This window comes from Salvia splendens, chromosome 4 (genome assembly GCF_004379255.2).
Source record: "Salvia splendens isolate huo1 chromosome 4, SspV2, whole genome shotgun sequence".
NCBI lineage: Eukaryota > Viridiplantae > Streptophyta > Magnoliopsida > Lamiales > Lamiaceae > Salvia > Salvia splendens.
In genome coordinates this window covers 3,704,392-3,726,424 of record NC_056035.1, presented here as the reverse complement: position 1 = coordinate 3,726,424, position 22,033 = coordinate 3,704,392, and the positions used below count along the sequence as shown (strand labels likewise).

Genomic DNA, 22,033 nt, shown 5'->3' with positions numbered 1-22,033 from the left:
ACAAATGCCATCAGCTTGGACACTATCAATACGATTGTCCAATGTTGCAAAAGCAGGCCAATTATGCAGAGATAAATGACACTGAAGAAATGCTTCTCATGGCGTATGTAGAGTTGCATAAAGCAAGTCGAAATGATGTATGGTTCCTCGACTCAGGTTGCAGCAATCATATGTGTGGAGATCGATCAATGTTTTGTGAGCTGGATGAAGATTTCAAGCAGATGGTTAATCTCGGAAACAATATGAAGATGAGTGTAGCTGGAAAGGGCTATGTGAGATTGTGTCTCAATGGTGTCACTCACATAATAAGTGGAGTGTTTTATGTGCCGGAGTTGAAGAACCATCTTCTAAGTGTTGGGCAGCTGCAGGAGAAAGGGTTAGCCATTCTAATTCAGTTAAATGAATGCAAAATATACCATCCATCAAGAGGTTTGATCATTCAAACCAAAATGACTGCAAATAGAATGTTTGTTTTGCTATCTGAAGTTACTAATAAGCAAATAAAAGAGGAAGTGTGTCTTCAAGCAACAACAAAAGATCTAGCTCAGTTATGGCATCGTAGATATGGTCATCTCAGCTATAAAAGCCTCAGTACTTTGCAGCTCAAAGAAATGGTGAGAGGTTTGCCTAAGTTCTCCGAGTCCAGCGATGTATGTACTGATTGCTTGAAGGGAAAACAACATCGAGACTCAATTCCCAAACGGAGCACATGGAGAGCATCCCAGAAACTGGAACTTGTTCATGCTGACTTGTGCGGACCAATATCTCCGATCTCCAACAGCCATAAAAGGTATCTGATCTGCTTTATCGATGATTTCAGTAGAAAAGCATGGGTGAATTTCTTAGTTGAAAAGTCAGATGCATTTGCTGCTTTCAAATTCTTTAAAAATTCTGTGGAGAAAGAAACTGGTTTGGGCATTAAGTGCTTTAGGACAGATCGTGGTGGTGAATTCACATCAAGAGAATTCAATGACTATTGCAAAATGAATGGGATAAAGAGGCAATTAACCAATGCCTATAATATAAACTGGAGAGCTCCCATATAACAAACAAATATTGTTTCCAATACAATATTAAGGTGACAACAACTAATTTATGATTTTTTTTCTCATGTGATGGCTAACAAGATGATAACGATGGTTATGAAATAAATAGACTAGTAAATAGTAATTATGAATATAATAAAATAAACATCTGAACTATTCATCCATTTCGATCCAACGTGTATGTGCCTCTTTGTACGATGTCAAGCAAGAAATTTCGTGATGATAGAACTATGAAGTGTTAGGATTTGTTATTCAGTTAATAAAAAGTCCTATTCTTTAGGATAGTCAGCATATTTGATTTTATTGTTACCATCTTTTTAGCTACTGTTATTTCAATTTGAGTCGTTGTAATGCTATTATAAATAGCCACTTTGCACTTTAATAAATTACTCATTCCCTCATATTTAATATCATTTTGTGAGAGCTAATATTCCAACATGAAGTGTAATGTGAAGTAGTTGGTAAGATACTTTATATCATGGTTGTAAAAAAAATGCTTTTATATCATCTCGTCATATTATTCCGAACCTATATTTTCATGACGGATACAATAATTGTAACTAGTCAATATGGTTAATTATTTAAGGGTAGCTCTGTAATTAATTCTTAAAAACAAATTAAATCAGTCAGATGTGAGATTTATGGGTAATGATGGCCCAATAATCTTCAAATAAGTCCAGTCCAAGAATTGAAAATATATTTGAACTAAACGGGCCTAATTGCGACCCAGCCCATTAATTAATTTATTTAATAGTACTAATATAAACTCTCTAAATCACATTTCTGTTCATCCTTTTCCTAGAAAATTTAGTGGAGGCGCTGCCGCTTCTCACTCTCTCACTTCTTCCCTGCATATCACCATCGACAGCTGCCGTCACTCGCCTCCACGCCGGCGTCTCTCGCCATTGAATTTCTCTGTCTCGACTCGCAGTAGCCGTTCTGGCACTAGTCCCGCCGTCTTCTCTTCTCATTCCCTGCTCTCCAACCACCAACTCTTCAGCAATCTCCGACTCCAGGTAATAATATGCACCGATGCGTCATCGTTTTCCAGAGATGATGCATTTCGGCGACGAATTTGAAAGATTCAAGATGAATGCCTTCTTATTCTCGCTCACAGAGATGTATTTACTGGAATTCGCGAACTGTTCTTTTTAAATTTTGGCTACAGAGATGGTTTTGTATTTATAGAGGTTTCATTAACAACGCTCTAGATCTAACCTGGAAGCACAGTCCTTTGCGCAATAGATAATTGTTGTGCCTGGATATCGATTTTTTCAAAATTTATTAGGTTTTGAGAAACCCCCCCCCCCCCCCCCCCCCTTTTCACCTACTTGGTTTTCAAAATTTCTTTTCGGTGTAATTTCTGCGCGTCTCTAGCTGATTACTGATCTCAGTATGTACAATTTTTAGAAGGATGCTAAGCCATTTATTTTGATTCATTTTTTGTTTTAGTTTTGTGGGAAGTATGGCAATTTTTATTTCCCACAGTTCTCCTTGCACTTGATGCAAAAAAGTTGGCAGTTTTTTTCTCATTGAGGTGGTTTTGGTTGTTATTTGTTTCAGGTCGATTGATAGTCAATGGCGATTCCATATGCCAATTGCTTTCAACTTCCAAAAGTAAACCCAAAATGCCACATTTTTAGCTCGTCTAGTGAACTCAACACAAGGGCTTCTCCTGCATATTGTTGCCTCAGAACTTCCAGCCCAATTTTGCATGTAGAAGCCAAGGTAACATGTTTCCATTTATGTGTTTTTTAATTTTTAATGAGAGAACTTGATTGGCTTGATTTCATTGTTCATTGTTTTCTGTATCTTCAGTCTAGTTTGGAGCCCTCCATTTTTTATGAAGAACTATGTTGAAATGCTTATAAAATCTGGCATCTTTTGGTTTTGGTGTAATCTTTCTTGTTTGATTATTGTCGTACTTCTTTTACTGGTTTGCTTAAACCTATTAGCCTTAACACCAGATGTTAGTCAGGTGCTCATTAGTTTCTTGTGGTGAATGCTGTTACATATCTGGGAAATTGAAGATAGAGAAGGGTGATGGTGGATGGGTTACTCATCCCTCATTATGCTTTTTCTTGGAGGTGTTCATCGTTGCTCAGTAGTTATCCTTATAATTATTTGAGCTACATCTGGACCCCACATTTGTTGATTTATAATATTCTCTTGTGATTAACTAAAAATGTGTCATGCTCTCTGTCTGGAGCTGACGTGCTGGTCTTACTCTTTGACCCAAGCTAAAATCTTGACACAGTGCAACATACTTGTACTTATGTAGTTTGTGTTGGCTTGCTTCTAGTCTAGTAGTTCCCTTTTACTGGAGTCTGTCCTGATGGCGACTTACCTGAAAGGTTGGGTGTGTGTTAATTGCTTGGAAACTTGCTGTATTGGCTATCATGAATCTGTGAGTTTTAAATAGATTTGTTTAATGGGCCAGACATTGGCAGGTGTCGACCGCTGTCCTGGTTGCGGGGACCGTTGATTGTCTGGTAGACATGATATAGTGTTCATCGTTGCTTGATGATCGAACTTAAGTGGTCACATGAGCTACATCTGAACACAACTTTGAAGAACATATATTCTTGTTTTACTTTAGGTAATTCATGTACTAGAATGGAAGAAGTGCTAAAGAGTCACATCACATTTCTCTGATATCGTTAAGTTTATAATACACCAGACATTGGCAGGTGTCTAATGTTTCACTGGTTGCTTAGACCGTTGAATGTCTTGGTATATGAAAGTTAGTGTTCATCATAGCTCTATAATCAAACATCATGGTTCCTGAGCTACATCTGGACACAACATATTCTATTTTTCTTCACTTATCTTGTGTGTTAATACACCAGATCCTGAGCTACATCTGGACACAACATATTCTATTTTTCTTCACTTATCTTGTGTGTTAATACACCAGACATTGGCAGGTGTCTAATGTTCCGCTGGTTGCTTAGACCGTTGAATGTCTTGGTATATGAAAGTTAGTGTTCATCGTTGCTCTATAATCAAACATCATGGTTCCTGAGCTACATCTGGACACAACATATTCAATGCTTCTTCACTTATCTTGTGTGTTAAATACACCAGACATTGGCAGATGTCTAATGTTTCACTTGTTGCTTAGACTGTTGAATGTCTTGGTACATGAAAGTAAGTGTTCATCGTTGCTCTATAATCAAACATCGTGGTTCCTGAGCTACATCTGGGCACAACATGTTTTATGTTTCTTCACTTATCTTGTGTGTTAATACTTAATAGTAATACACCAGACATTGGCAGGTGTCTAATGTTCCACTGGTTTCTTAGACCGTTGAATGTCTTGGTATATGAAAGTAAGTGTTCATCGTTGCTCTATAATCAAACTCCATGGTTCCTGAGCTACATCTGGACACAACATTTTTTATGTTTCTTCACTTATTCTTTGTGTTGTTGTTGGGGGTAGGGATGTGGATAGACTTGTTTGATAAGGATGGATTTCTATTTTGTAGTGTTAGTTGATCTTTTAATACCTTTCTAACTACTGGATTAATATAGGTTGAACCCTTGCTGGATAGTGTCAAGTGGGATGACAAAGGTTTAGCAGTGGGAATTGCTCAGAATGTTGATACTGGAGCGGTTTTAATGCAAGGCTTTGTCAACAAAGAGGCTCTTTTGAAGACTATTTCCTCCAAAAAGGCTACATTCTATAGCAGGTCACGATCAACTTTGTGGACAAAGGGAGAGACCTCAATGAATTTCATCAATGTTTCTGATGTCTTTTTGGATTGTGATCGCGATTCTGTAAGTTACATGCTAGTTTTTGCTGGATATGACTTCTAAGTATCTTGTTTTTAACCATCATAAAATGATAATTTCACTAATCTATCAGATCATATATCTTGGTAAGCCCGATGGACCAACTTGTCACACTGGGGCTGAGACATGTTACTATACTTCAGTGGATAACATCATCAATGATCCTCCGGTAACACATATTTCAACTGATTGGCCTTCATTATATCTTACTGAATCATTGCAATTATGTTGATCAAGAAATTTTATTTTTGTTTTTTTCTTGCGTAGGTTGATGGTAGTAAACTTGCATTAACGACTCTATATGCGTTAGAATCAACTATATCTCAACGAAAAGCAGAGTTAACTGAAAACCCAGACAGCAAACCTTCTTGGACCAAGCGACTTTTGCTTGATGAGAAGTTATTGTGCTCAAAGATCAGGTTAGGGTTTGCCTTGCATAAGAGCTGTTTATATTTGGTAACTGAGATAGAAGCATTGAACTCTAAGCAGTAGTTCTGTGTTACATTCTCTGTAGGGAGGAGGCAGATGAGTTATGCCGAACACTGGAGGAAAATGAGGACCAAACTAGGACCGCCTCTGAAATGGCTGATGTGCTCTATCATGCAATGGTCTTGCTGTCTGTGAAAGGAGTTCAGATCGAAGATGTCCTTCAAGTCTTAAGACTGAGGTTTGCACAATCAGGTGTTGAAGAAAAGAAGAGTCGAAAATCATCATAGTCGGTTGAGAAATTTTCTTGCTTGACCTTTAATTCTGTCTGCTAAACTGCAGTGAGCAGAGCTACTCAAAGATCTCATACATATTGTGATGACACATTCCTGTGTGCGCCTGTATGTATATCTGGAGCTGTTTTTGTTATTGTAATTTGCTTCAACTCTGTATGTTATTATAACGTCTGCCTCATGAAGGCATGAGCTGCAGTTTTTCTAAATGAGAAATACAATAAATTCTAGTGGGGTGAATTGGCTAAATCACATTCAACTGTTTTGCTTTGTTCTCTGGTTTGCAGTGTTGCCTTTTTTTAATCTAATCTAATTAATAATGAAACCCTGCCATAGAGCTAAAACTTGGCATGAATAAAACTTGTTTGTACGAACTTGATAAACAGTTGACAATTCATAAAGTAAACAAAGAGGAGTAATGAACGCTTGCTGAAAACAATAAATACATCAAATGTACAAGATTAGGCAACATTTTTCCTTCTGGGTATACTGCCAGAAAACAGGATGATAAGTTTTCAGACTTTGGAGTAATACCTGGCAACCCAGGGAGCGAGCTCAGTGACGTCGGGTGTTCTGGGATTTGCAGAGTAATGATCAGACCAGTAGCAAGGTGAGAGCTTCTCTGAGAAATTCCCACTTGAGTAAATGCAAAATGGCAGCCAATCATCACCTCCATTCATTCTTCTTTTTCTTTCCCTTGGATAAGCTAGAGGTGCTTGTACATACCTGCAATTTTCATAAGCATACAAGGTTTGCCTCAAATGTTATGGACTTATTATACATGCAATGTAATGTGTTAAACATGCCTAGTTTAGGCGTGCATTTCAACTAGGCCTTACTTTCATCTAGACATAAATAGACTGAAAATGTTTGAATAAAAATCATGATTCATGTTTTGACTTCATGTTTCATGGCAACTACAGAAACAATCCTCGCCATTTTAAATCCAGATAATGGGTATAAGAAACCTCAAATCTATTGTTCATATTTCCTGGGATCAAGTCATATCAAATTAATGCCAAATGTAAAAGAACTAAGATTTAATCCAGACTCCACAGCAAATAATAATTCTACCATCACTTAACAAATGATACTCAGATGAAGGTAGCATGGTGTTTGCCACAACTAACTGAGATTATTTTAAAAATTAATTCAATCACCTGATACCCTCAAGAACAGCATCCCAACAAAAATGAGTGTGACCAAACACATGACATGCTGGTAGCTGCCTGTCTGCTCCATGTATCGCTCTTATTCGTTTTTCAAGATATGTCGAGCCGATAACTTTTGGAAGGTTGGGATAGAAGAGCATTCTTTTTTCTGGACATAACTCTTGCCTGAGGAAAATAGCTTACAAGTTACTACTGATAGGTAGGATTGGAATTCGATATCATTTGTGGTTTGTAAAAGGATAAGAATGAGATACATTCTTAGCATATATTTACCGCAACATAAAGATAACACAGGTGTAAAACAAGTAGCAGCCAAAAACAAATCTTTAAAATTTTATGACAAATACGCACATTGCATAAGTACTAAAATAAGGTTCCAAGTTTAAGTTACAGACCTTGGAAGAAAGTGAGAGAAAGATATTATATGAGTGCACTTCTTCAAGATATCTTCAACTACACCGGAGTTTTCATCATTCAAAGAATCAAAATACATTGCAAGGGAAGTATCTCCATTTTTTAGTTCGTCAGGCCATTTGCATACGTGATAGTCCTTACATGCCTATAGAGCAAACAAGCAACATCATATCTACTTTCCAGTGACAGTGAGTTGTGCACAATCGAGAAAAAGAAGCCAATCCACTACCATGTCTAAGTAGCATACAACTTCGTTTAGAGTTACACCATTCATAGTCAAACTAAATAAAATTAGAAAATGTGGTTGTCCACTTGAAAACAATGTGACATATAACACATCTTCGGATAGTTTAATCTCTGTGGGGTTAGACAGAGATGATAAGTCCTTACTAGGAGAAAGAAAGTAAATCACCATCGCCAAAGATGGAATTCGGATTCCAGTTATGTCTCTTTCTTCATCAAAGCTCTAGACAAAAAAATCATACCACGAACAATAAATAAGCAATTGAGATCCATATCAAAATTCATGGCATCAGCATTATTAACAATCAAACATATATCTACCTCATGATACCAGGAGTATAATGGGATAATTCCTACACCATCAACCATGCTAGGTTTTGTCTCCACGCCGAGCTGTTCACACGCCTCCAACAATTTATCCAGCTTATCAAGTGAACTTAACTAAGCACAGAGAGAGAGAGAGATCGGTATTCACATTGAATTTGATACGAATTTAACAGCTCTGAGAAAATTTTGTTGATTAAAAGTAGACTTACGTAATCAGTTTTTTCCCTGCGGAGCCATAGATCGTGATTTCCAGGGACGAAGAAGACGCGGTCGAATTTGTCTCTCAAAATGGACATTGACACAACGAAATTCTTGTGAGTCTCGGCCACATCGCCGGCAACAAGGAGAACGCTTTGGCGGTCGTTGTGGCTGAGTAAGGAGCTGAGCCAGGACATGTTTTCCGAGTAATCGGTGTGCAAATCAGACACCACGTACACTCTGGCGCCGTCGCTGCCGTTAATGGCGGCCGTCTCAACTGCTGGTCTCCTAGTGAGATTGAGCCTGGCACAGTGAGGTTGAGTTGAGAAGTAGCTGCCATTGTTGGAATTCAGATACGGAGGCGGAGATGCAGGCCTCAGAGCAAACGCCGGCGAGAGAGCCCCGGAGTCAAAGAAGAAGTGGCTCCGAGCCATGAACAAGCTTGTTTGCTGATTTCGTCTGCCAGTTGAAGCCCTAATAGATCGATTAATTCACAATTGTTGCTGAATTTGGAGCTGCTTCTGCAAATGCAATTGCAACCGCCAAAATCAACCACAATTGGGGATTCCCAATCCCAAGCCAACATGCACAGATTTTGCGGTGGGAGAGGCGAGTTACACGTGACCGTTTCCCAACATTTTTTTTTGAAATTTAAGATTGTTATTACTCCCATTTTACCTAAAATAAAAAAACTAATTAATGTTGCTTTTAAAAAATTGGAGAGTTGAGAGAAACAACAATAATTGTTAACTTATTAAAACTAGAAAACTCTATTCAATTTGATATCAGATTTCTTATAAATCTCATTGTTTTGCTCGAACCCTAAAGATTGAGATTGAGATTGAGATTGAGATTTAGATTCATTCTTCATTTTGTGTTCACTTTCTATTGTCAGTAATGCCCGCCATTAATACGAACTATATGTTTTGAGATTAAAGGTTTTTTGAAAATTAATTGTGACTTCAAGGAAGTTCCTTTCGGTTAAAAAAGAAAGCTTAACACTTAGGGCTTAACACTAATTAATACTCAGCTACTCATGAAAGATACCCACGCTATTTCGATTCATACTTTATTTGGGCAGCTTTCAATGAAATAAATACAGATCCATACGATAGAAGTCCACGGCCCATAGTCGATCAGCTGAGACAAGCCACCAAGTCACGTCTAAACGTAGCCCGACCCCAATGCTTTAAAGAGTACGTCTACTACTCGAGTCATCTTATATACTCCCCGCTCCAAAAAAAATTGTCACCTTTCACTTTTATCATTTTTTACAGCAGATCTCACATTCCACTAGCTCATTCTCCCTCACATTTATTATTATGTTTCTTAAAACTCGTGGCAGGTCAAATGGTGACGAATTATTAGGGACGGAAAGAGTAAGTAACTAATGTTACCGAGCCGAGTGACATATAAAATTATTCTCGATTTTTTTTGTTGGCATTTCTCAAGTCAAAGTAAGAGAGTTGCGCATTATCGGATTAGATGTTTATCAATAGAGGCTTTATTAGTTAAAAACGTTCAAGAAATAATACATGGTAAAATTCAAAACGAGGTCCAACATTATGGCAAATGGCAATGTATGGACAGTAGGTATCTTCCTATTGTCGTATTTAACTGCGGAAATAGAAGTACTAGTATTATATAGTTGCGACATCTCAATACATATGACCAGCCAAACATCTATTGTATATGAGTATTTTGGTTGATTAAAATTTTAAACGAATTAAGGAGTAGCATATTTTAGCCTTGTTGGCAGTTAGACAACGATTGTAATTCATCATTAACAGCAAGTTTAACACATGCTCGCTTAAAGTAATTGAAAGTTGAAATTAGTAAATACTCCTTATTAATTCAATATTAATTGTATTACAACATTTTGTGGATAATTTACGGTTAAGAATCATCCATTTATATTTAAGGCTTCAATAGGATTTTATATAAAATTCAGTAAAAATTTATCAAATTTTAAATTAAAATGTAGGAGTATTAAAAAAAGCAAATACTCCCATATTCCTTTTTATTTGTCTTAAGATAGTTGAGTTATTTTATTTTTAGTAAAAATTGTATTTCCTCTTCTACTTTATTTTCTCTCTTACTTTTTTCTCTTATTTTAAATTTTAACAAATTAATTTCTTAAATCACATGTCCAAAGATGGGGAGTACTATATATCAAAGCAAATGCGTGCATAATCTAGAAACAACTTAAATCAAATTGCGAAGATAATATAATAGCGCGGCTGTAGGAGGAGGCTAAGTAGAGGTAGGACGAAGTGTTATTATATGTATTTTGCCAATTACAGGAACTTTTTTATTATTTTATTATTTTTATTATCTAGACTTTAATGATTTAACCTCCACGACCACAACTGCTCTATTTATGCAATGATGATTATATAAGAAAAATATGAATTAACATAATAACATTAATACCTATTTAATTATAAATTATATTCGACAAATACCTCAAAACTAATCAAGTTACATAAATTATGTTTTAGATTGAAAAATGAAAAAGAAACTAGAAATTTCTCATTTCTTAATCACGTAACCAAATACCCCCTTAATTTCATAATATCCTACAACCACCCTAACCCCATCGTAGTAATTAAGGCTAATCAGTTCCATTAATTTACCCTTCACTACTCTTAAATGTTTTCTCAATCTTCTTCCCTCAAACTCCAGCGGCGGAGATGGGGGAGCCAAATGATGGCGCGATCATGGAGAAGGAGGAGATGGAAACAGAATCTAGAAACGGACAAGAAGATTCTGCAGTTGTGGAATCTGAAGCGGAATCTAGCGGAGCATGCAGTCTTGCTTGGAAGGATCTAACGGTAATGATCGCTCTCCGCAACGGAAAAACACAGACAATTCTGGAGCAAGTGTGTGGTTATGCTGAGGCAGGAAGCTTCACAGCTCTCATCGGTCCTTCCGGCTCCGGCAAGACCACGCTGCTCGATGCCTTATCCGGCCGCCTCGCCCCCGACGCCTTCCTCTCCGGTGATATTCTCCTCAACGGCCGCAAGGCCAACTTATCTTTTGGCACCGTTGTGAGTCTTCTCCTCAAATAATGGTTATTTGAGTCAAATTCTGATCAATTCCACTGTATCCTTTTATATTCTCAGTGTTTGAATTTATTCACATAGCGTGTACATGTGTAAAATTTAAATATATATATGCCTTTCGTTTTGCCACATTAAACATAATGTCCCTCAAATACTTTAAGATAGTGAGACAGTCGAGAAAAATATCAAAGTTATAATATAGTCAACCCAGAATGATTTTTGGGACAATTTGCCCCTTTCAATAAATGTTGATATCTTTTGGCAGGCATATGTAACACAAGATGAAAGCTTGATAGGGACACTAACAGTACGAGAAACAATAGCATATTCGGCTCGACTCCGGCTCCCAGACGCGATGCCATGGTCCGAGAAATCCGACATCATAGAAAACACCATCCTAGAAATGGGACTTCAAGACTGCGCCGACACTGTCATCGGAAACTGGCACTTGCGAGGGATCAGCGGTGGCGAAAGCCGAAGGGTCAGCATTGCACTCGAGATCCTCATGAGGCCCAAATTGCTCTTTCTTGATGAACCAACCACTGGCCTAGACAGGTCAGCAACCACAAAAAAATTTCACTGGAGTGGGCTGAAGCCCCCCCAAAGAAGATTTTTCTAAAAATGCAGTGCAAAGCTAACTAATATTGTTGGAGGGGAGCAGCGCCTCAGCGTTCTTTGCGATACAGATGCTGCGAGGATTGGCTAAGGATCAACGGACAGTGATAGCCTCGATCCACCAGCCTAGCAGCGAAGTGTTTGAGCTGTTCGACAAGCTGTGCTTGCTTTCTCGTGGCAGAACCGTTTACTTTGGAGAAGCGTCTGAAGCTCACGAGGCAAGTAGTAGTAGTCTCTCTCTTAGTCCTTTTCATGGTTCCAACAAATGTGATGTTGAGAAGTTATTTGCAGTTCTTTGGTGGTGCTGGTTTCCCCTGCCCTGAATTCAGGAACCCCGCGGATCACTTCATCCGTTGCATCAATTCCGATTTCGACAAAGTGAAGGAAACTTTGCTAAGATCAACGGTTGCGACAGATGATGATCCTCTAGACAAAATAACCGCAGCTGAAGCAATCGAGATTCTTGTAGACTCGTATCGCAGCTCCGAGTATTGTAGTGCAGCAAATGAAAAGATTGAGGAAATGTCCAAAGTTGTAAGTGTCTTTGTACATTTGTTGTCTAAGAAAGTGTGTTTTATTTGAATTGATTTTGAATAGGAAGGAGGTGATGTGGATTTTGGAGGGAGTGAGGCGAGTTTCTTGAGACAAGCGTTCACATTGACACAACGGTCGTTTATTAATATGTGGAGGGATTTTGGGTATTATTGGCTGAGGCTTGTGGTGTACATCGTTGTCACACTTTGTATTGGCACCATTTACTTTGATATTGGAACTGGCTTTTCTTCCATCCAGGTAACATTTTATTTGAAAATCAACAACTTTGGACTTGTGAATTTTCAACAAGAATTTGAGCATGGGAATTGCAGGGGAGGGGAGCATGCTCGTCTTTCGTGTTTGGTTTCGTAACCTTCATGTCCATCGGAGGCTTCCCCTCTTTCATAGAGGATATGAAGGTAAGCTTACGAACTCCAGTGCAAGAAAAACTTGTTCCCACATCGGTTTTTATTAAGGCAACAAATGTGGGGGGTTTTAGATCAAATGGTATCTCTCAGCCTCTTGTGTTTTCATCAAGGATGTTACATTGGAAGCAAAAATTGTGGGTTTTGGATTAATCTTTTGGGATGATTTCTCCTATTTAGTCGAGACTCGGATCTTATTTACAACTTTTGGATATTGAGCCAAACCAAGGGGGACTAATTTTGTAATTGAACTTTTGTTTTTTTTGCAATGCTATTTGATTAGGTTTTCCAAAGGGAGAGGCTAAATGGGCACTATGGTGTGGGGGCATTTGTTATAAGCAATACTTTTTCAGCAATGCCATATTTGATTATGATAAGTTTGGTTTCTGGAACAATATGCTACTACATGGTGAAGTTCCACTCTGGTTTCTGGCATTATGTATTCTTTGTATTGTGTCTTTATGCTTGTGTGAGTGTGGTCGAGAGCCTCATGATGGCCATTGCTAGTGTTGTTCCTAACTTCCTCTTGGGGATCCTTGTCGGCTCGGGAATCCAGGTTCGTATGCTTGTCGCTATCTGTACTTTTGTTTCCACATATGATATCTTATGTCTACAACAGTGGAACATAAGATATTTCAACAACTTTAATCCGAAATACAGGTGTTAATCCAAATTTTATTTTTTCGATGTGCCATATAATATTTGCCTTTATTTCAAATTAATATATTATGTTGTGTTTTAGGGAATATTTATGCTAGTGTCCGGCTATTTCCGACTACCAAATGACATCCCAAAGCCTGTTTGGCGATATCCAATGTCATACATGAGTTTTCACTTTTGGGCTTTACAGGTAATATACTAACTTAACTTTTCCGTCAAACAAACATGCATTAAATATTAACGCGTCGAACTAACGATTGAGAGAATCAAAATTAACAGAAAACTCATAACTTAAAAAGGCATAAAATGTAGCCAATTTGAATTGATGAGACTATATATGTGCTTGATCACCACAAATTTGGAATCTTGATATAGATATTGCATCCTCTTTAAATGGAACGACAATTGACAAAGACCGCACATTACCCCATAGCTTTTATTTTTAGAAGTCCCTTTTTTTTCATTGCTTCCTTTAATAGTACTCCCACCGTCCTAAAGAAGATGACACACTTGAGAGATGACACGAGATTTTAGGAGATGCTGTTTTGTGTATTAAGTGATGAGAGAAAATATAATTTTATAATTGATGTGAGAGGAAACTTTTTCCAAAAGAGGAAATGTGATATTTTTTGTGGGACAAACTAAAAAGGAAAGTGTGACATCTACTATGGGACGGAGGGAGTAGTAAGTTTCTTGTATTTATGGTTTGAATTTGTATTTATTAATTAGGCATGAATATTTGAAGTGTTAATTAAGTGAATAATGATTATATATGATTTGTTGCAGGGGCAATATCAAAATGATCTGAAAGGGTTGATGTTCGACAATATGTCACCTAATCAACCAAAGATATCTGGAGAATTCATATTAGAAAACATATTTGAAATCGACTTTCATCGATCAAAATGGGTGGATCTCAGCGTTATATTCAGCATGATAATCACATATAGGCTTATCTTCCTCATAATGATCAAAGCCAATGAAGTCGCCATACCATTGATTCGACGTTACATTGCAAAGAAAAGAATAAAACCCATAAATAATACTAATGATATGTAAAGTTAATTAAAGCCCATTGAATTGTGTTTTAGTTACTACATGTATTAATTTTAGAGAGGAATAGTAAATTTAATATATTTTTGAAGTCTGTGGAATAATTAACAGGTTCTACTCATTTTTAAATTGTAGAATGAAATTTCCTTAGCTAATAGTTAAATATAATATTTAAATATGTGAAATAAAAAATAAATCACTACTGAATTAATATAGAAGGAAAAAAAAATACAAAGTGCTTTGAAATTCGCTTAGGCACTTCTAATAACTAGCCTATATAGAAGTTGCAACAATGCTATTAATAGAGAATTAAAATTGAAAGACAAGACACCACAATTAAACAACATACCAATTCACCAATCTCACTATAACAAACAATTACTCCGTATGTACTTACTTAAAGTGTTTGGAATTAGATTGCAATTTTATACTATCAATACTTAATTTATCAAATACTCACTTGCAATTTCAATTTCATTGTGCTATCAAATAGAACTGCGCAGAATTTTCTTTTACGACATAGAAAGGGTTTAGAATATATAACCCATTAATTCTAAAGAAAATTACTACTAAACTAATCTAGTGAAAAAGTTGCCTCTTTTAAATTAAAAATAACTTGATTAAAATTGTAAAGCACCACATTATAATATCCCATGAGGATATCGAATAATAACATAGATTATGATGGTCAATAGGCATGCTTCACGGGATATATATTTTGATTAATCATACTACGTGTTACAGCTTACAATCTTTGGGCTCATCGCTCCCGTTGAGTGATATTTAAAATAAATAAATACAATCCCCTCAAACTATAAATCTAATATCAAATCTTCTTCTTTATAGTTAAGAGACGCGGTTTTGGTTTTTAGTTTTATGCTTTAAACAGCTAGCAAGAATTAAGCAACTCTTATATTAAAAAAACGATTTAGGAACAGAGAGTATAGTCTCATTTACAGTCAAACTCAAACAGAAGAACGACAAAGATGGAGAGTGCATGGCATGCAGTCTTGCTTGGAAGGATTTAACGGTAATGATCGCTCTGCGCAACGGAAAAACACAGACAATTCTGGAGCAAGTGTGTGGTTATGCTGGTGCAGGAAGCTTCACAGCTCTCATCGGACCTTCCGGCTCCGGCAAGACCACACTGCTCGATGCCTTATCCGGCCGCTTCGCCCTGACGCCTTCTTCTCCGGTGATATTCTCCTCAACGGCCGTATGGCCAACTTATCTTTTGGCACCGTTGTGAGTCTTCTCTTCAAATAATGGTTATTTCACTATATTTTGGTTAAATTCTGATCAACTACAACTTTCAAAATGATCTTTTTAACATTTTGTTTAACTATCGAAAATCTTTAGCATGGAGTAGTATTTCAATGTATTGACATGACGTGTACATATGTAACAATTAAATACATTACTGATTAAGTATGTTAAACGACATCAGAAGCTGAACGTTTTTTTCATAGAGTATTTTCTGGTTTGCCATGTTGTACCTAATTTCTCACAAATATGAGATTATGAGATAGTTAAAATATGTCAAAGTTATATATAATCGGTAATTTTCTAAAGATGTAGACGGACCGGAATGATTTTTGGGACAATTTGGCCCCTTGAATAAAAATTACATTGCATCAACTCTGATTTTGACAAAGTGAGAGGATCAATGAAGCTGCAGTCTGAGACAGATGATGATCCTCTAGAGAAAATTACAGCAGATGAAGCTGTCGAAGGGCTTGTAGACTCTTACCTGAGCTCTGAATATTGGTGTGCAGCAAATGAAAAGATTCAGGAAATGTCCAAAGCAGTAAGTTTATTCAGGAGAGTTTATTTTGGAAAATATATTTGAAGTGGATATTCATAGATCAAAATGGATAGATCTGAGCGTTATATTCAGCATGACTATTATATACAACAGACTCGCGTCTTCTTCATGGTCATCAAAGCAAATGAAGACATCGTAACGTGGATTCGACGTTATATTGCAATTAAGGCAAAGAATGCAAACCACAAATAATTACTACTAAATTAATAAGAAAACTTTTTCTACGTCAAATTACTATTCATATTACAATCAACTAGGAATTTTCTTGTACGATTCACACAATGTTATTTTGAAGACATTAACTCATTTATATATTTATTCTTTATCTGGCATTGTGCGTTGCAGGCTTGCCACTATAACACAATTTCTATCTTCCAATACTAATGAAGAACTTATTTACTATGGCACGGTGATATTTTGAAGACATTAACTCATTTATATATTTAGGGCATCCGCAATGGGCGGACGATGGCACGCCCGATGGCGCGCATCGTCCGCGCCATCCATCGTCCGCCCCATTGTGGAGGTCGCGGACGATCAACCGCGGACGATGGCACGAGGTTTCATTGTGAAGTGTACCGACCCCGACGAAGCCGAATATCTCCGGGCGTTACTCGATGAGCTGCGTCGGAAGTTGGGAATTGGTCCGACTTAGTTTTTTTTTATTAGTTCAATGATGTAACTTTTTTTTATTAAAACTTCGCCGTTTGTTATTTAGACCGTTTTTTATTCACTCGTTACTTGTTATTTGAAAACAGTTAAATTAATTAAACAAAACAATAAAAGGATGATGTGGCGCGCCATAGGGCGCATCTTAGGGCGCCCCACTGCAGGTGGGGAGGTAGGAGGATAAAACTGCTGACGTGGCGCCATAGGGCGCCCCATTGCTAATGCTCTTAGAGCATCTCCAGTGGGCGGACATCCCACTAGGACATCCCAAAAACACCTCCTGCCACGTCACTAGGACTTCCCATCCCATTGCCACGTCACTAGGACATCCCCTGCACAATCCGCCCTTCCCATCGCCCTTCCCACTAGGACATCCGGCAATAAAAAAAATCACAATAATTTAATTACGTAAAAACGGAAATATAATTTTGACACGGAATACGGGAAAGCAAAATACGGGCAAAATTACATATTCATAAAACATAAAAAAACATAGTTAGAAAAAAGCAAAATACATAGTCATTCGAAAAGAGAAAAATACATAATCTGTTGGATATTTTAGTGTAATTGGATTAACTTGATTGATCAATATAATTATAACGAGATATCAAATAAGTTGGAAGTGCGGAGTGCACACTTATTTGAATTCGTTATGATTAGACGGGGGTTCGGGGGCAGCGCCCCTGAGAGCGGGGTCCAAGGGGCAGAGCCCCTGGCTGGGGTCGCAGTTTGAAATTTTTTTATTTCCATTAAAGTTACTGTGCAGAAATCTTCATTCGGAAATGGAATTTTCGATAATTGAAGGACCAAATTGCAATTTTATAACCCGCCAACAATCAGTTATTTTCGGTTGTGAAATGAAGGGATGCAACGTTTCATCCTAAACCTCTACATAATCCAACATCCCCGGCCCACTCCGCGTTGAAATGAAGTTCAACGAGCCGTATATATAGAGTTTTTTTTTTTTAAATAATAATTTCCGGACGTTCGACCGGGACGTCCGACCCTTGCCACAGTGGCGGACGTCCGCCCGCCCGTCGCCGGGACGTCCGAGGACACCCGACGTCCTCACGGGACGTCCGTATCCGACCTAAACGCCACAATGGCGGACGTCCCGGTCGCCCGTCGCGACGTCCGACCGGATGTCCGACCGGACGTCCGCCATTGGAGATGCTCTATTCATCTGTCATCGTGCGTTGCAGCTGTCACACAATTTCTGATTTCCAATACTAATGACAACCTTATTTACTAGTACTACTAGTATGTCCGAGCCAGTGAATAACATTTTATATCGACGTTAATACAATGGACTTATCTTTAACATAAGGCTCAAGCCAACTGTCAAAATTGTTGGGCCTCGTCGATTGGCCCAAGTACATGGGTTAAGAGGAAATTTTGGTTCGGTCCGACAGTAGCTTGGATTTAATTTAGAGATTTGAATTATCAAATCGTCTTAATTTAGATTTTAAATTATTAAATCGTCTCAATTTAGTCCATTATATATATATTTTTTATTTTATTTTATTTTATTTTATTTTGTCGTGGGTGTAGAATACGGAGTGGTAAAAATGGAATTTCGTCTCACACACGTTGACAACGTTGACTATTTATATGTTGCTACAAGAAGACCAATAGTCTTTGGCCACGTCAGCTAAGAGAAAAACTTATCGTGCAACCGCGTGCATCAGATCAATAAGACCTCAATTCTAAAAAACCTGTAAACCCCTAAACTAAAATTTTCATGGACGCAAAACCCTCCATCACCACAAGCTCTCCCCCACCCACCCAAACTCACATAGTATTTACAAATATATATGTATGTATATAGCCCATCTGTTTTTATGCCTTGATTATCTCATTTATCCGTTCCATTCTATCATATCAATACATTCGCATTGCTGTAGTTGCCTAGAGTCTAGTCTGCAATTTCGAGACACAATTTGGATTTTAGGGTTTATTATTTTTTGGTCGATTGGGATCTTGTATCGCATTTGATAGATTTTTATTTTTGTTTCTTAGGATTGGATTGGATTGGATTGGATTGGATTAATTTGATCCAAGATCAAATTCTTTTTTATTAGTTTGAGGCTGCCTGAGATAAGGGAATACGATTTCCGGTGATGTATTGATAGAAGCCGTGATTTTGACTGGTGGTTAATGGGTATTCATGAAAATTAGGGTTTTTGCAGAACATGCTCTCTCTGCGACTGATTCGCAGGTTAGGCGCCGCACACTGTAATCTCGCCACCGCAGCTGTTTCTTCATCCGTTGAAAAAATTAGTTCTGCTAGTAGTAGAGCTGGAAAACCTAGTTCAGTAGATGAGCCTGCATTGGTTAAGCTAAAGAAGGAAAGGGACCCTGAGAAATTGTTCAATTTGTTTAAAGCTAATGCCACAAATAAGATTGTTGTTGAGAACCGATTTGTGTTTGAGGACACAGTCTCTAGGTTAGCTGGGGCGGGCCGGCTTGATTATATTGAGATTTTGCTTGAGCATCAGAAGACTCTGCCACAGGGTCGTCGGGAAGGGTTCATTATACGAATTATAATGTTGTATGGTAGGGCGAGAATGACTAAGCATGCTGTCAATACGTTTTGTGATATGCATTTGTATGGTTGTGCGAGGTCTGTTAAGTCGTTCAATGCTGCTTTGAAGGTATTGACTGACTCTCGGGATTTGCAGGCGATTGATTGGTTTCTAAATGATGTTCCTGGTAGGTTTGGGATTGTGCTAGATACATATTCTTTTAATATTGTTATAAAGGGTTTCTGTGAAATGGGTATACTTGATAAGGCATTTCTTGTCATGGCTGGGATGGGAATATGGGGACTAGAACCTGATGTTTTTACTTACACCTCGCTTATAGAGGCCTGTTACAAGTCAAACTGTCCAGAGATTGCGAACGGATTGTGGAGCCGGATGGTTTTAAAAGGGTGTCATCCAAATATTGCCACCTTCAATGTGAGGATTCAGTTTTTGGTGAATAAGGGGCGTACATGGGATGCTAATAAGTTGTTGGATTTCATGCGGAGATTGAAGAGATCTCCCGAGTTTCCTGATGAGATCACATATAATTTGGTGATCAAAGGTTTCTGCAAAATGGGAAATCTAAAAATGGCTATGTATGTGTATTCTGCTTTTAGGAGTGAGGGCTACAAGCCAAATCAAAAAATTTACCAAACCTTGATTCATTATTTCTGTGAAGCAAGAGAATTTGACATGGCATACAACATGAGTAAACAAAGTATGGAGAGCAACTGGTATCCTAGTGTGGGTACCATCTACAATCTGATCGAGGGCCTGGTCAGAGATGGAAAACTTGATAAGGCAAAACATATCTGTAGTCTTGCTTTGAAAAGGAAACCTCCTTTTAACACGGCTCAAATTGAATTTATGAAATCCATACTGTCAAGAAAATGACCTATTTTATTGGATGGGTCAATCTTCTCATAGGGAGGAAATTGGATTGATTAGTTATGAAGCAAGGTCGATTGGAGCCTTGCCTTTGAGATACCACCTCCGATGACTGCATGAAATTTCTTCAGTCTGATTCTGGTTCTGCCCAAATTAGTTATTATGTAAGTTTAACTCGTTAATGGCTTTTTAACCAGTAATCTCAGTTGTGATAATTTGGATATTTGTGTTGTCTTCAGATTTGAGGTGATTGCCAGATGCATCAGATGACTCATGTTTGATAATGCTGGAGCTCTATCAATTGGTAAATTGAAGGGCTACACTAATTTTTTTGATCCAGCTGTTTGCTGCATGTTAGTTTAGAAGAATACATAGGAACATATTATGGTGGATTGCCAGAGTGAGCTTGAGGGAGTTATGAAACAGGGTGGTTAGTTGTTTTGTATATGCATTAAATCTCTAAGATATACCGATTACCGACCGCACTAGTCTTACGAGCTAGGTTGTAGTAGTGCCTCCGCTTGCTCTGAGCAACTCCCTCCTGCTGATGTTCCATATTGAATTCTAACCCACACTTGGCAGATTTAGCCTTGACAAATTCTTTTGTAACATGATTGAGCTCTTGTTTAATAAACCTCTCATTTAGCTTGTTAAAGTTGCTCATTCCTTCATTTGTTTTGTGTTAGTATTTGTAACATTGTTTTGTAATTTGATTGTGGAGAGTAATTGTGAGGCACAAACGTGGAGTATTTGATTGAGTCACCTCGAACACCGAATGCAAGCTTTTTATGTGTAGTTGTGAGGCAATGCAATTCTATTTATACATTAACAAGAACTTGTAGAAGAAAGAAAGAACTACTTTGATGTTTTTGTCATTTTTGTAAGCAACACGTTCATGTATGTGATCATGGAGTTTGATTCTGGTTAGCTAGAATAAAGTAGTGTTAGTCATGAAGATGTGGACTGTTTTTGCTTGTTCTATAAACAGGAAAAGCCTGCCCAGATGGATATTTATGAACCACCAGTTTGATTTAAGCTTGTTTCCTGTCAGTTTCGAAATTTCCTTGTATACTTGTATCTAGATGCTGATTAGAGATGATGTCAAATACGAAATTTCAAATTTTCACAATTGTCCATTCTGAGTACAGAATGCCGTTTTTTTTGTTATGCTTAAAAAATCGTTGCTTTATAAATGAGTATTCTTTTCCTTTCTTTAGAGCATCCACAATGGATGCCCGATCTGGCGCCCGATCGCGCGAGATTGGGCTCGGGCGCTATCGGGCATCCATTGCAGGTGCCCGAGTCTCTGACCGAAAGATCGGTCATTGCAGAGCCGCGCCTAAGCCCGATTTCAATTTTTTTTAATAAAATTTCTATCTATAAATATACCTTATTTTTCACTCATTTCTCACGCAACCAACAAGCTCATCTTCAACTCATGAACGACATGGTTGAAGAAGTTTGGACACGTAGTGGTCGTTGAAATTGTACCTTTTATAAAGTATTTTCGTTGTAATTTTTTATTAATTAAGTAATGTATATTTTTTGCTACTTCTTTAATTTAGTGTCTAATTTTGCTATTTATAATGTGTAAACATAAAAAAATAATATTAAAATTTAAATGCAAATTAAGTTTAATTGATAAGGCTTCCCATTAGACCATCAGCAGTGGGGCGCCCTAAGGCGCGCCACGTCAGCATTTTTATCCTCCTCCTTCTCCACCTGCAGTGGGCCGCCCTAAGGCGCGCCCTATGACGCGCCACATCATCATTTTGTTGTTTTGTTTAATTAATTTAACTGTTTTCAAATAACACGTAGTGAGTAAAAAAAACGACTAAATAACAAGCGGCGAAGTTTTAA

General features: G+C 37.7%; 4 protein-coding genes across 5 annotated transcripts; 3 read left to right on the top strand and 1 right to left on the bottom strand.

The window, feature by feature from the left end:
- Positions 1-1,830: 1,830 nt before the first annotated feature.
- LOC121800288 (histidine biosynthesis bifunctional protein hisIE, chloroplastic-like) lies at positions 1,831-5,809 on the top strand. Its single transcript, XM_042199863.1, has 6 exons — positions 1,831-2,062; positions 2,610-2,774; positions 4,581-4,826; positions 4,915-5,010; positions 5,109-5,260; positions 5,356-5,809. The coding sequence occupies exons 2-6, from the start codon at positions 2,625-2,627 to the stop codon at positions 5,555-5,557; spliced, it is 846 nt and encodes a 281-aa protein (XP_042055797.1). The 5' UTR covers positions 1,831-2,062; positions 2,610-2,624; the 3' UTR covers positions 5,558-5,809.
- A 154-nt stretch (positions 5,810-5,963) lies between these two features.
- Positions 5,964-8,528, bottom strand: LOC121799127 (acyl-carrier-protein phosphodiesterase PptH-like). Its single transcript, XM_042198469.1, has 6 exons — positions 7,926-8,528; positions 7,711-7,830; positions 7,559-7,612; positions 7,128-7,291; positions 6,721-6,897; positions 5,964-6,286 (listed from the first exon to the last, which is right to left on the bottom strand). The coding sequence occupies exons 1-6, from the start codon at positions 8,346-8,348 to the stop codon at positions 6,076-6,078; spliced, it is 1,149 nt and encodes a 382-aa protein (XP_042054403.1). The 5' UTR covers positions 8,349-8,528; the 3' UTR covers positions 5,964-6,075.
- A 2,067-nt stretch (positions 8,529-10,595) lies between these two features.
- LOC121798651 (ABC transporter G family member 11-like) lies at positions 10,596-14,326 on the top strand. Its single transcript, XM_042197753.1, has 9 exons — positions 10,596-10,964; positions 11,245-11,534; positions 11,641-11,812; positions 11,886-12,128; positions 12,192-12,386; positions 12,461-12,547; positions 12,837-13,109; positions 13,296-13,403; positions 14,000-14,326. The coding sequence occupies exons 1-9, from the start codon at positions 10,608-10,610 to the stop codon at positions 14,270-14,272; spliced, it is 1,998 nt and encodes a 665-aa protein (XP_042053687.1). The 5' UTR covers positions 10,596-10,607; the 3' UTR covers positions 14,273-14,326.
- A 4,188-nt stretch (positions 14,327-18,514) lies between these two features.
- LOC121801622 (pentatricopeptide repeat-containing protein At1g80150, mitochondrial-like) lies at positions 18,515-21,295 on the top strand. Of its 2 annotated transcripts, XM_042201154.1 has the most exons (3): positions 18,518-18,576; positions 18,780-20,337; positions 20,413-21,295. In XM_042201154.1, the coding sequence occupies exon 2, from the start codon at positions 18,953-18,955 to the stop codon at positions 20,177-20,179; it is 1,227 nt and encodes a 408-aa protein (XP_042057088.1). In that variant the 5' UTR covers positions 18,518-18,576; positions 18,780-18,952; the 3' UTR covers positions 20,180-20,337; positions 20,413-21,295. The 2 variants fall into 2 exon arrangements, with proteins under 2 accessions (XP_042057087.1, XP_042057088.1); XM_042201153.1 differs by having other exon boundaries at positions 18,515-20,337.
- The last annotated feature ends 738 nt before the right edge of the window (positions 21,296-22,033 follow it).

Excerpts from the sequence above, each read along its gene's own strand:
- LOC121800288 (XM_042199863.1), top strand. The coding sequence starts at position 2,625 with ATGGCGATTCCATATGCCAATTGCTTTCAACTTCCAAAAGTAAACCCA. Across the intron at positions 4,827-4,914 it reads TGGATTGTGATCGCGATTCT|ATCATATATCTTGGTAAGCC; the intron begins GTAAGTTACATG and ends CTAATCTATCAG. Across the intron at positions 5,261-5,355 it reads TTATTGTGCTCAAAGATCAG|GGAGGAGGCAGATGAGTTAT; the intron begins GTTAGGGTTTGC and ends CATTCTCTGTAG.
- LOC121799127 (XM_042198469.1), bottom strand. The coding sequence starts at position 8,348 with ATGGCTCGGAGCCACTTCTTCTTTGACTCCGGGGCTCTCTCGCCGGCG. Across the intron at positions 7,831-7,925 it reads GCAGGGAAAAAACTGATTAC|TTAAGTTCACTTGATAAGCT; the intron begins GTAAGTCTACTT and ends CTCTGTGCTTAG. Across the intron at positions 6,898-7,127 it reads TTCTCTCACTTTCTTCCAAG|GCAAGAGTTATGTCCAGAAA; the intron begins GTCTGTAACTTA and ends TATTTTCCTCAG.
- LOC121798651 (XM_042197753.1), top strand. The coding sequence starts at position 10,608 with ATGGGGGAGCCAAATGATGGCGCGATCATGGAGAAGGAGGAGATGGAA. Across the intron at positions 12,129-12,191 it reads TTGAGGAAATGTCCAAAGTT|GAAGGAGGTGATGTGGATTT; the intron begins GTAAGTGTCTTT and ends GATTTTGAATAG. Across the intron at positions 12,548-12,836 it reads CTTTCATAGAGGATATGAAG|GTTTTCCAAAGGGAGAGGCT; the intron begins GTAAGCTTACGA and ends CTATTTGATTAG.
- LOC121801622 (XM_042201153.1), top strand. The coding sequence starts at position 18,953 with ATGCTCTCTCTGCGACTGATTCGCAGGTTAGGCGCCGCACACTGTAAT.